General features: G+C 35.7%; 2 protein-coding genes across 2 annotated transcripts; one reads left to right on the top strand and one right to left on the bottom strand.

The window, feature by feature from the left end:
- The first annotated feature begins 462 nt into the window (after positions 1-462).
- LOC145057344 (ubiquitin interaction motif-containing protein) lies at positions 463-5,277 on the top strand. Its single transcript, XM_079005158.1, has 7 exons — positions 463-1,179; positions 1,975-2,053; positions 2,292-2,443; positions 2,577-2,700; positions 2,779-2,964; positions 3,240-3,311; positions 4,261-5,277. Exons 1-7 carry the CDS (start codon positions 758-760, stop codon positions 5,056-5,058), a joined length of 1,833 nt encoding a protein of 610 aa, XP_078861284.1. The 5' UTR covers positions 463-757; the 3' UTR covers positions 5,059-5,277.
- A 649-nt stretch (positions 5,278-5,926) lies between these two features.
- On the bottom strand, positions 5,927-8,236 carry LOC145057343 (Pentatricopeptide repeat (PPR) superfamily protein). Its single transcript, XM_079005157.1, has one exon. It carries the CDS (start codon positions 8,207-8,209, stop codon positions 5,987-5,989), a length of 2,223 nt encoding a protein of 740 aa, XP_078861283.1. The 5' UTR covers positions 8,210-8,236; the 3' UTR covers positions 5,927-5,986.
- Positions 8,237-9,820: the final 1,584 nt, after the last annotated feature.

Below are 9,820 nucleotides of genomic sequence, written 5' to 3'. Positions count from 1 at the left end.
GACTTGTTTTTCATATGCATTTTTATGACCTTAATTGTTCACCAGAAATTTTTTGGAATTCAGACAGATGATTATTATCTGATTTTACCGAAAGTGTAATTTAGTTATGTAATATCTCTTGCAAAACATCGCATTGTAGTGAAATATCTCTTGAAATATAATTTAGTTATGTAATACATACACATGAACACCCTGTCACAATCACTTTACTACACAAAAACCCAACAGATTTCGCAACTCTTCATACAAGCCAAGTATATTATCGCCTGAAAAATAATAATATTTAATTTTTACTTATTTAATGACCAGAACACCCTTCGCATCTGAAAGCCGCCTCAATTCATCCTGAGGACGCAACCGTCATTCCCCCCGAGTGACGTAAATACGACGTCGTTGGCCCATGGGTCAACACTCAACAGACGCCAAATTATGTTCGTTGGATATAAATTAGGTTTAAATTAAACCCCCAATAACGGATTCAATTTTGCCCCTTTCTATATATACAGTCGCAGGACTCTCACAGAGACTGTAAGCTTTCAAGTCAAGATGTTAGGGCTTTTTTAGCTAAATCTTGTGTGTAGATGTTTGTATAATTTTTTTGATTGATTTTGATTTGCTTTTTGTGTATATATACATACATAATAATTTGTTGGATATTCGATTTGGGAAACCCTAATTTGGGTGAAGGTTTTATTTAGCTGAGGGATCTGGTCTCATAGAGATAAGGAAAGATTTGATTTGATTTGATTCGATTCCAATGGAGGATCACGAGGAGGATGATTTGCAAAAGGCGTTACGGATGAGCATGCAACATGAACCGCCAGAGCCGAAGAGGAGCAAAGCGAGGGACGACAGCGCTGAGACTCCTTTGGAAGAGTCGCCGGAGGTGAAGAATCGGAGGTTGCAGAGGGAGTTGATGGCGGCAGCAGCTGAAAAGCGTATGATGGCGGCATCGGCAGCTATGCCCACGACTGCTACTATTACTAGTGCGCCTAAGGATGTTCCTTCTTCCTCGGAGGCTTCATCGTCAAAAGTGGATAAAACTGTGGCGATAGTGAAGGAAGACAAGTTTTTGGGGAAAGAGTTATCATCGGATGAAGCACAACAGCTATTCTCAATGGTGTTCGGAAATGAAGTTTCAAAGGGAATACTTGCGCAGTGGAGCAATCAGGGAATCAGGTATTATAGCAATTGGTTATATAATGCAATTGAATATTTACTGTTTTCCTATCGATCTCGCAGTTTATGTAATGCATAGTTTAGTTAGTAATTATTTTTGTAACCTTAGTTTGTATAATCTAATCGGACATATAAAAGTATAAAACCCATGCTTAATGCCTATATATCAGTTGAGAATTAAATTAAAACTTTTATCAGCTTAGAATTAAGATCAATCTAGAGATAAAGCTTTCATTTTGAGACATTAAAAATTAGGGAGATTGAAGAATTCTTAGAATGAGACTCTTCTTTGAGTTCATTGCTACTCCAAGAAGCATGTAAGAAATGACAATTAGATGTATCTTAATTAACTTGGAGCCAGCCTTATGTAGACAAAGAATTTAGTGTTACACGGTTGAAGGTGTTCACGCGTGACTTCCAAGTTTTCAATGTGACCATAGAAATTAATGGTACACATGATGAATTTCTAGAGTGCTTTAAAAACAATTAAGACATCGAAATTAATTCATCCTAAAGAATTGTATGCATTTGAATAAAAAATTTGCGTCCCTTTTTGTTAAAGGAGAGTTAATGTGCCATATACTTGAATACGGAGGGCATCTCTCAGACGTCACCTTAGCAATAACAATGGAGCAGCATAACTTTTAGTTTTATGTGTGTATACGTTACATATTTGCTGAAAGAGTATAATAAACAAATAAATGAAAGTATGTTGTTTATTGCATCTAGCCTTTCACTTTATGCTATGTAAAACCTTGCTCCTTTCTTATTCTAGAGAATATAATTTGCTTGTAGGTTTAGTCCTGATGAAGAAACATCAATGGGATTAGTTCAGCATGAAGGTGGGCCATGTGGTGTCTTAGCAGCTATACAAGTAAATTTCTTGAATTCATGTCGTTATAAATTATATATTCTTTAAAAAAAATTATTGGTAGTTAGTTTAACTTTTCTCAATCTTAAAAACAGAAACTAAATTAAACTAAAAGGCATGATTACATATTTTAATCACACTGCAAAACATGAAACCAGTTTTAACACATAAAGATTTAATTCATGACAACTTCAACAATTCCTACATCTCAACTTTTTATTTTTTTATTTTCATTTCGCAGGCATTTGTTCTTAAATACCTCTTATTTTTCCCACAAGAATTGGTAAAAGGTGTTCAAAATACACCAATGAAATCAATTTCAAGAAGACTTCAGGAAAATCAAGATTCTGTGTCAAATATATTTGGCTCTCTAACCGAAGAAACAAAATCAAGGTGATCTTTTTTCTTTGCAAATGACGTAAATGCCCTTTTATTGTCTTTGTACTGATGTCAATGTGAGGGGTTATTGGTAATTTTCACACTCTTAAACTAAAATGTTCTGAAAGACATTTATACTTACTTGTAGAGCCTTGGTGAGGAGCATGGGTGAAATATTGTTTTTATGTGGAAATAATAACAGTGCAACAATTGCATCTCTGAAAATTTTTGACCAGAACATTGAGGGTAATGATGAAAAGGAAAAAGATGAGGTAAGGTCACTTTCGTAATTTCCCTGATGTTGGTTTATATAGACTTTTTAAATATTGATTTTCGGATGATATGAACAGATTGTTGCAAGATCACTTGAAGGTCTTTCACTTGAATCCGGTGTTGATTTGCAAAAGGTTTTGACAGTGAGCACATTCACATCTCCTGCAAGTGCAATGCAGAGGCTGGAATCAATGATTCCGATCTTCCGTAGTCGTATGGGAGCACTCCTATTCCTACTTTCCGCATTACTTTCTCGGGGATTGGTAAATACTCGTATTTTTCTCTTCTATAATGTTTGGAGGATGGAATGGAATGGTTCATTCCGTTGGAATAAACAAAAAAAAAACTCTTTGTTTTGTCTGATGGAATGGAATGGAGTCGTGTTTCCTTCTTTCTTTTTTCTATTCAATTTTTAGATATGATGATATTAGTTAAATTGCAATTCTATTTTCTAAAATAACTAGAAAGTATATTTTTTCTTAGTTTAATGAGCTTTTATTATGTTTAATATTTTATTAATCTCTAATTTATTTTTCAGGAAACAGTTCAATCTGACAGGGATGACCCTAGCCAACCTTTAGTTACAGCTCCATTTGGACATGCATCACAGGTATTATTCACATACCAATTTTTTTTCCTTAGTATTGTAATAATAATTATTTATAGGGTTAAATATGTATTTATGCAACAAAATTTTACATTTTTTCCAGTTTATGCAACAAAGTTTTTTTTTTAATTGAAATATGCAACCACTTTTTATTACATAAATGCTTGTCTATGCAACAAGTTTTCATTTTTTTTTATTTATTCAATAATGTTCTAATTTTTTTACCAAGTTTTGCAAACAATATTTCACTTCTTTACCAATTTATACAACATTTCACCTTTTCATATCAATCTATACAACGATATTTCACTTCATTTTACCAATTTATGCAACAACATTTCACTTTTTAACCAATTTATGCAAATAACATTTTGCTTTATTACCAATTTTTGTCGCAGTATTTCACTTTTTTACCCATTTATGCAATCAACATTTCACTTTTTTACCAATTTATGCAATTAACATTTTGCTTTTTTACCAATTTTTGTCGCAGTATTTCACTTTTTACCCATTTATGCGATAAATATTTCACTTTTTTACCAATCCATGCAAACAATGTTTCATATTCTACCAATTTATACAATAGTTACCATTTTTTATGCAAACAGCATTTCTCATGTATAATTACAACATAGTAAAAAATTAAAAAACATCTACACATCCTTAACAAATCAATATTTTATGTCTTGGGAAATTGTCAGAAAAGTCTCAATGTTTTCGGAAAAGTTTCACTTTAGTCCCATTTTTTTGTACAGAAAAGTCCCGATTATTTAATCTTACACGATAACATGTCATTTCCTGTTAAAAGAAAAAAAAGACTTTTTCGTTAATTTGAGCCAAAATAAAATAATCGGGACTTTTATGTCAAAAAAAAAAAAATTGGTACTAAAGTGAAACTTTTCCGAAAATATTAGGACTTTTCTGACAATTTCTCTTTATGTCTTCCCTTCAGGAAATTGTTAACCTCCTACTCTCGGGAATGGCGGTTGCCAACGTATTCGATGGAAAAATGGATTTAGGCGGCGGAATGTTTGTCAAAGGAATCTTGACTCCCGTAGAAGTCGGATTCCTGACATTACTAGAATCCCTCAATTTTTGCAAAGTCGGCCAATCCTTAAAATCCCCAAAATGGCCGATCTGGGTAGTGGGAAGTGAATCCCACTACACCGTGTTATTCGCCCTGGACCCACAGGTCCAGGCCGAAAACGAATTTGAAAACCGCGAAACGACAATCCGGCGAGCCTTCGACTCCCAAGACCAATCGGGCGGCGGTGGATTCATCTCCGTCGACGGATTCCGGCAAGTCCTCCGGGAAACAAATGTGAATCTCCCGCCGGAAAAAATGGAGGCGTTGTGTTCTTCGGGGTTTATTGTTTGGAGTGAGTTTTGGCAAGTGCTTTTGGATTTGGATAAAGGGTTTGGTGGGTTGAAGGATTCCACAGGGTTGATGGGTAAAAAGGTCTTTTACTTGTGGCATTTTAATGGGATTGCAAAAGCTGTTTTCGGGAGTGAGGTGGGCGTGCAACGGCCGAGGTTGACTAAGTTGAGGGTTTCGGTCCCACCACGGTGGACGCCGGAGGAGTTTATGGCGGGCGGGAGTGGCGGCGGTGGCGGTAGCGGTGGTGGTGATGAGGTGGTGGAGGTGGAGAAACCGGAGCGGACTCAGCATGCTCCGTTGGTGGATTGTGTTAGGACGCGGTGGGCGAGGGCGGTTTGTAATTGGGAAGGGGACCCACCGAGTATTGTTTGAATGTGATTCTGTTTTTTTTTTTAATTAATTCAAGAGAAATCAAACACATAAAGGTGGTGGTGGTGGTGGATTCTGTTATTTGTTTGTAATCGGAAGGTAATGATGCTTTGTTGAGTTGTATGTTATGCATTGAAAGTTGTATGTCGGTTCGGATTTGAGTTTGATCGAGGACTACTATTTAATCTTTGTTTAATTCGCAAAATCCAACCATTTTTTGTACTTCTACTGAAACATAATTATTTCATGTTCTTTCATCGATTGTTACAATTACTTCACAAGATTGAATACACAAGTCGTAGTTAAGTTCAATCTTCCCATTGTGTGTAGTACTCGTAGGAAAGTTACTTTCTTGCTTTGATTTTTTGACAAAAAAAACCTACAAGTTTTAATGAACGATACTTATTTCCCAAAAGAATATTTGTTAATACAAAATACCAAAGTTTAAGGATGTTATAAGAAATGATGATATAACAGCTGATTTTCGGAAAATAGCAACTCACAAATTACTTGTATAACTATATTTTGTGTAAGTAATTATCAAAGGGGTAGCTAAATTATCTATTTAGATTGTGTGTGGCAAGATAAGATAACTTATTTTTCAATTTTTTTTAAGTTGTCATATTTAGAAAGCAAAAAAGTACTTAAACTAGTTTTTGAAAGTTTTTTTTTCCCCAAATATAACCTTAATTAACTATAAAAACATATTCTTGTAAATGTCCTTGTTATTATATATATTTCGGTTAGTTTTTTACAAAACATCATTTTTTATTGGCTAGTTTATAAACTATAAGCCAACTTTTCAGTTAACAGTTAGTTTTACAACTATCGGTTAGTTTGCAACAAAACTAATTACCAAAAGGCAACTAAATTACTTATATAACCTTATTTTATCAATTACTTGACATTTTAAAGAAACGATACCTATTTGTTATACATTGATTTTGTCTTCGGAACCCCACTCTTTCTTTTGCTTATGTAATTTATCAATTATCCTCCATGTAACCGAATCCGGTTCCACTCCATTCTTCCTCATTTCCCCCAAAATCTGATACACTTCCTTTTTTAAACCCAACTTACAACCACCTTCAATCAAAATATTATAATTCACAACATTCGTCCTAACCCCACAATCCACCAATTCATATACAAAATCACAAGCTTCATTAAACTTCCCGGACCCACAAAGCCCTTTAATCATAGCCGAATACACAAAATTATCATGAACCCCCGATGGCCAAATTACATCATCCCAAAACACCTTTGCTTCATCTACACAATCACATTTGCATAATCCATCAATCATTATTGCATGTGTAGTACTATCAGCAACTGGACCCCACATGTTTGTCCTAACAGTAAGAATATCAGAATCAGGTTCAAACCTAGACATCACCTTTTTACTACCATCAATCAGTCTGTCACTATCAGTGTCAATGTCAATGTCAGAATCTGATATCACCTTTTTACTGTTAGCAACAACACCACCAAAGCGCATCGAGTTAAACACATCCATGGATTCTTTCACAAGACCGAGGTTAAACAAACCACGAAGAACAACATTATATGTTATGACACTCGGGTGAAAACCCTTTTCGGGCATAACTTTATATAACATGTTAAAAGCGTCTTTTGTCCTTCCAAATGTTAATAAACCACTTATAATTGTAGTAAATGTCACACTATCGGGAGTGCAAAAGTTAAACTTTCCCATTAACATATCTTCTAAAACCTTCATTGCATCTTCAAGTTTTCCCATTTTACAAAATCCATTGATAATTGTGTTGAGAGTAACTATGTCAGGGTGACATTTTGTCTCGAGCATTATGAGAAGGGTGTTTAGAAGCTCAGTTGAAGATTCTTTATTCATTTGACATAAAGATTGTATATAAATATTGTAAATTCTAACCTTGTCTACCCCTTTTTTGTTTAACATAATGTCAAGAAGCTTCTTTGCTTTTATAAGATTGTGTTCTTGTAAACAAAGACATTGTATGAGAATCTTGTAAGTGTTTTCAGATGGTGTGTAGTTAAATTCGATTCCTTGTTCTAATAATTGATATGCTCTAAGGTATCCACCATTTTTGGTAAGTCCATGGATGATTGAGTTGTAGGAAACTAAGCTTGGGATATAATTTCGTTTCATCATCATGTAAACTATTCTTGAAGCACCATGATGTCTTCCATGGAGACAAAGTGAGTCTATCATTTGAGCATAAGCAAAAGCATTGTTCACGTTGTTCTCTTGAGGCATCTGTTCAGCGATTTCAAAAACTGATTTGAACATTCCTTGTTGACATAAAGCATGAATTAGATTCGAAAAAGCAGCATGATTGACAATGTGATCGTGATTTTCATTAGCCATTGTTGTCCATAGTTTTTGAAGCAATGAGGTGTAGAGTTCGATATTCATTACATGAAGAGCTCCACGGATTAAGACACTGTATGTTAGTGAATTAGGCATTACCCCAGATTCAGACATTTCATCGAGCAGCTTATGTGCAAAACTCAGTTCCCCAATTCTGGAATAGCCATTGATCAAAGTAGTGTAGGAAACCTCGTTAGGAAGATGGCCTAAACTCTTCATATGAAAGAACAATATATGTGCTGAATGAACGTATGAAAACGAACAAAGCTGATTGATCAAACGGTTGAAATTCATCAACGATGGGACAAAATGAGGTTTCACAGCGATAATTCGATGGACAAGACGCAATGTGACATGGGGATTTTTCCCCCAATCCAATAACCTTGCAATGATCACGTTACACGTCCGTTCATCTGGTATGATAAAACCATTACCTGAAGAGCAAGAAAGAGATGAGAGAAAACGACGGTGAGCTTCAGCAAACCTGTTGGAATCACAGAGAGCGTGGATTATGCTGCTGAGGTTGAGCGAATCGAGGTGGTATCCATGGATGCAAAGCCTGTCAACAAGGGTGATTGCTTCATCGACATTGCGATCGATTGCACAAAGCTTGTGGATTCTTCTGGTCCAATAAGACCTGTTAGTAATGCTTTCTTCAAGGTGTTGTTGTTCTTTCCTTTCTTCATCACACGAAATAGTGTGGGTGAAAAAGAGAGCAAAATTCGAACGATTGCAGAAATTTGATCTAATTGCTTTACTTCGTAACTGGAATTTGGGTGGAAACATACTCTGGGTTTGGTTTTTTGGGTCTACTCAAAACTCTCGAGTTCCATAACTATAAAACTTACACTTAAATATCAAAAAAAAAAATAAATAAATAAAATAATAATAATAATAATAATAATAATAATAAAATAAAATAAAAATAATAAATTAAATAATCAAATAGGTTGTTTTTTAAAATCGGGTTAACAATGGCCGTTGATTTTGAAATCTTTCTAATAAGAAAATTAAAAATATACTTCTAAATACAATTTTGTTACATATAAACAAAATTTATGAACAAATTACACGGATGGTCTTTTAGCTTTTCAGTTTTTCCCTAATATGGTCCCTACGAAATTTTTTTCTCTAAAATGGTCCCTGCGGAGCAAACCTTGCACACAAAAGGCCTTTATGACTAACTCTGTTAACAGATTTTGTTAAATAATTATAAATGATGAAAATACCCTTTGTTCTCTCTCTCTCTCTCTCTCTCTCCCTCTCTCTCTCTCTCTCGGGCATCGATGGTAGATCCACTAGAGATCCAGCAACATAAACGATGGGGAAATGTTCCCCGTTTATTGTCTGACCGGAGAAGCAAAAAGAGAAACACAAATGGAAAGCAGTGATTGGGAAGCTCTGGTGGTCAAGCAGATTGTGAAGAGGAGCATCCGACCTCCAACGACCATCTGTGGTTCTTTTCTCGTCATCGGCGACCACCAATCAAAGGGGAAAGGAAGCAACTGGATCGAAGGGTCAAGGAGCCGTCGAGAAAATGAAAGGAATGGTTACCGGTGGTTTTGTCGATCAGAGTAAGAAGAGGGAAAGATGGAAGCCGGTGGTTTTCGTATCCACGGCGGTGCTAACAAGGGGCTGCTCCGGCAGCTCCCTCATCGGTTCTTCTTTCTTTGTCTGACAATAAAACAGAAGGAGAAGGGGAGGCAAGGATCGAGCAGAACAAAAACATAGGATGTGTGGGATGATGCTACTCGACTGGAGAAGGAGGTGGAGGGGCCAAATCGGAGGCAACAACATCCTTTCTTCTGGTTCGTTTTTCTGGTAACCAAGCATTTTGGCAGGGCTACAGAGATCGATGGGGACAACAACAGTTGTGGGGGTGTTTGTGGATCTGGATTGCGACAGAAAGAGGAAGGAATGGACAGTTCCGGTGGCTGGCAGCCTCTTCCTTGGCCGGTGGTGAAAAAAAAACGGGAAGGGGAGAGTGGTGAGGGTAGAGAGAGAGAGAGAGAGAGAGAGAGAGAAAGAGAGAGGGAGTCCCATTTTTTATTTCAAGTTAATAACATATTAAAATAAATATAAAAAAATAAAAACAAAGGGTATATTCGTCTTTTCACATATACTTAACAAGATATTTTAACAAAGTTAGTCATAAGGACGTTTTGTGTGCAATGTTTGCTCCGTAGAGACCATTTCAGGGAAAAAAGTTTCGTAAGGACCATATCAGGGAAAAACTGAAAAGCTAAAGGACCATCCGTGTAATTTGTTCAAAATTTATTGATGTTACCGACAGATAATAGATGTTATATTTGTGACTAGGATATAAAATTGTAATAGCAATAGTAAATTAGCGAACATTTGGTTATTACCATCGATTTGGGGAAATTTGGTATCGGT

Source organism: Lactuca serriola, chromosome 6, assembly GCF_051521515.1.
Source record: "Lactuca serriola cultivar US96UC23 chromosome 6, Lser_US96UC23_V15, whole genome shotgun sequence".
Lineage (NCBI taxonomy): Eukaryota > Viridiplantae > Streptophyta > Magnoliopsida > Asterales > Asteraceae > Lactuca > Lactuca serriola.
The sequence above is the reverse complement of the archived record's forward strand: the minus strand, read 5'-3'. Positions and strand labels throughout refer to the sequence as shown.

Excerpts from the sequence above, each read along its gene's own strand:
- LOC145057344 (XM_079005158.1), top strand. The coding sequence starts at position 758 with ATGGAGGATCACGAGGAGGATGATTTGCAAAAGGCGTTACGGATGAGC. Across the intron at positions 2,444-2,576 it reads ACCGAAGAAACAAAATCAAG|AGCCTTGGTGAGGAGCATGG; the intron begins GTGATCTTTTTT and ends ACTTACTTGTAG. Across the intron at positions 2,965-3,239 it reads CATTACTTTCTCGGGGATTG|GAAACAGTTCAATCTGACAG; the intron begins GTAAATACTCGT and ends TTTATTTTTCAG.
- LOC145057343 (XM_079005157.1), bottom strand. The coding sequence starts at position 8,209 with ATGTTTCCACCCAAATTCCAGTTACGAAGTAAAGCAATTAGATCAAAT.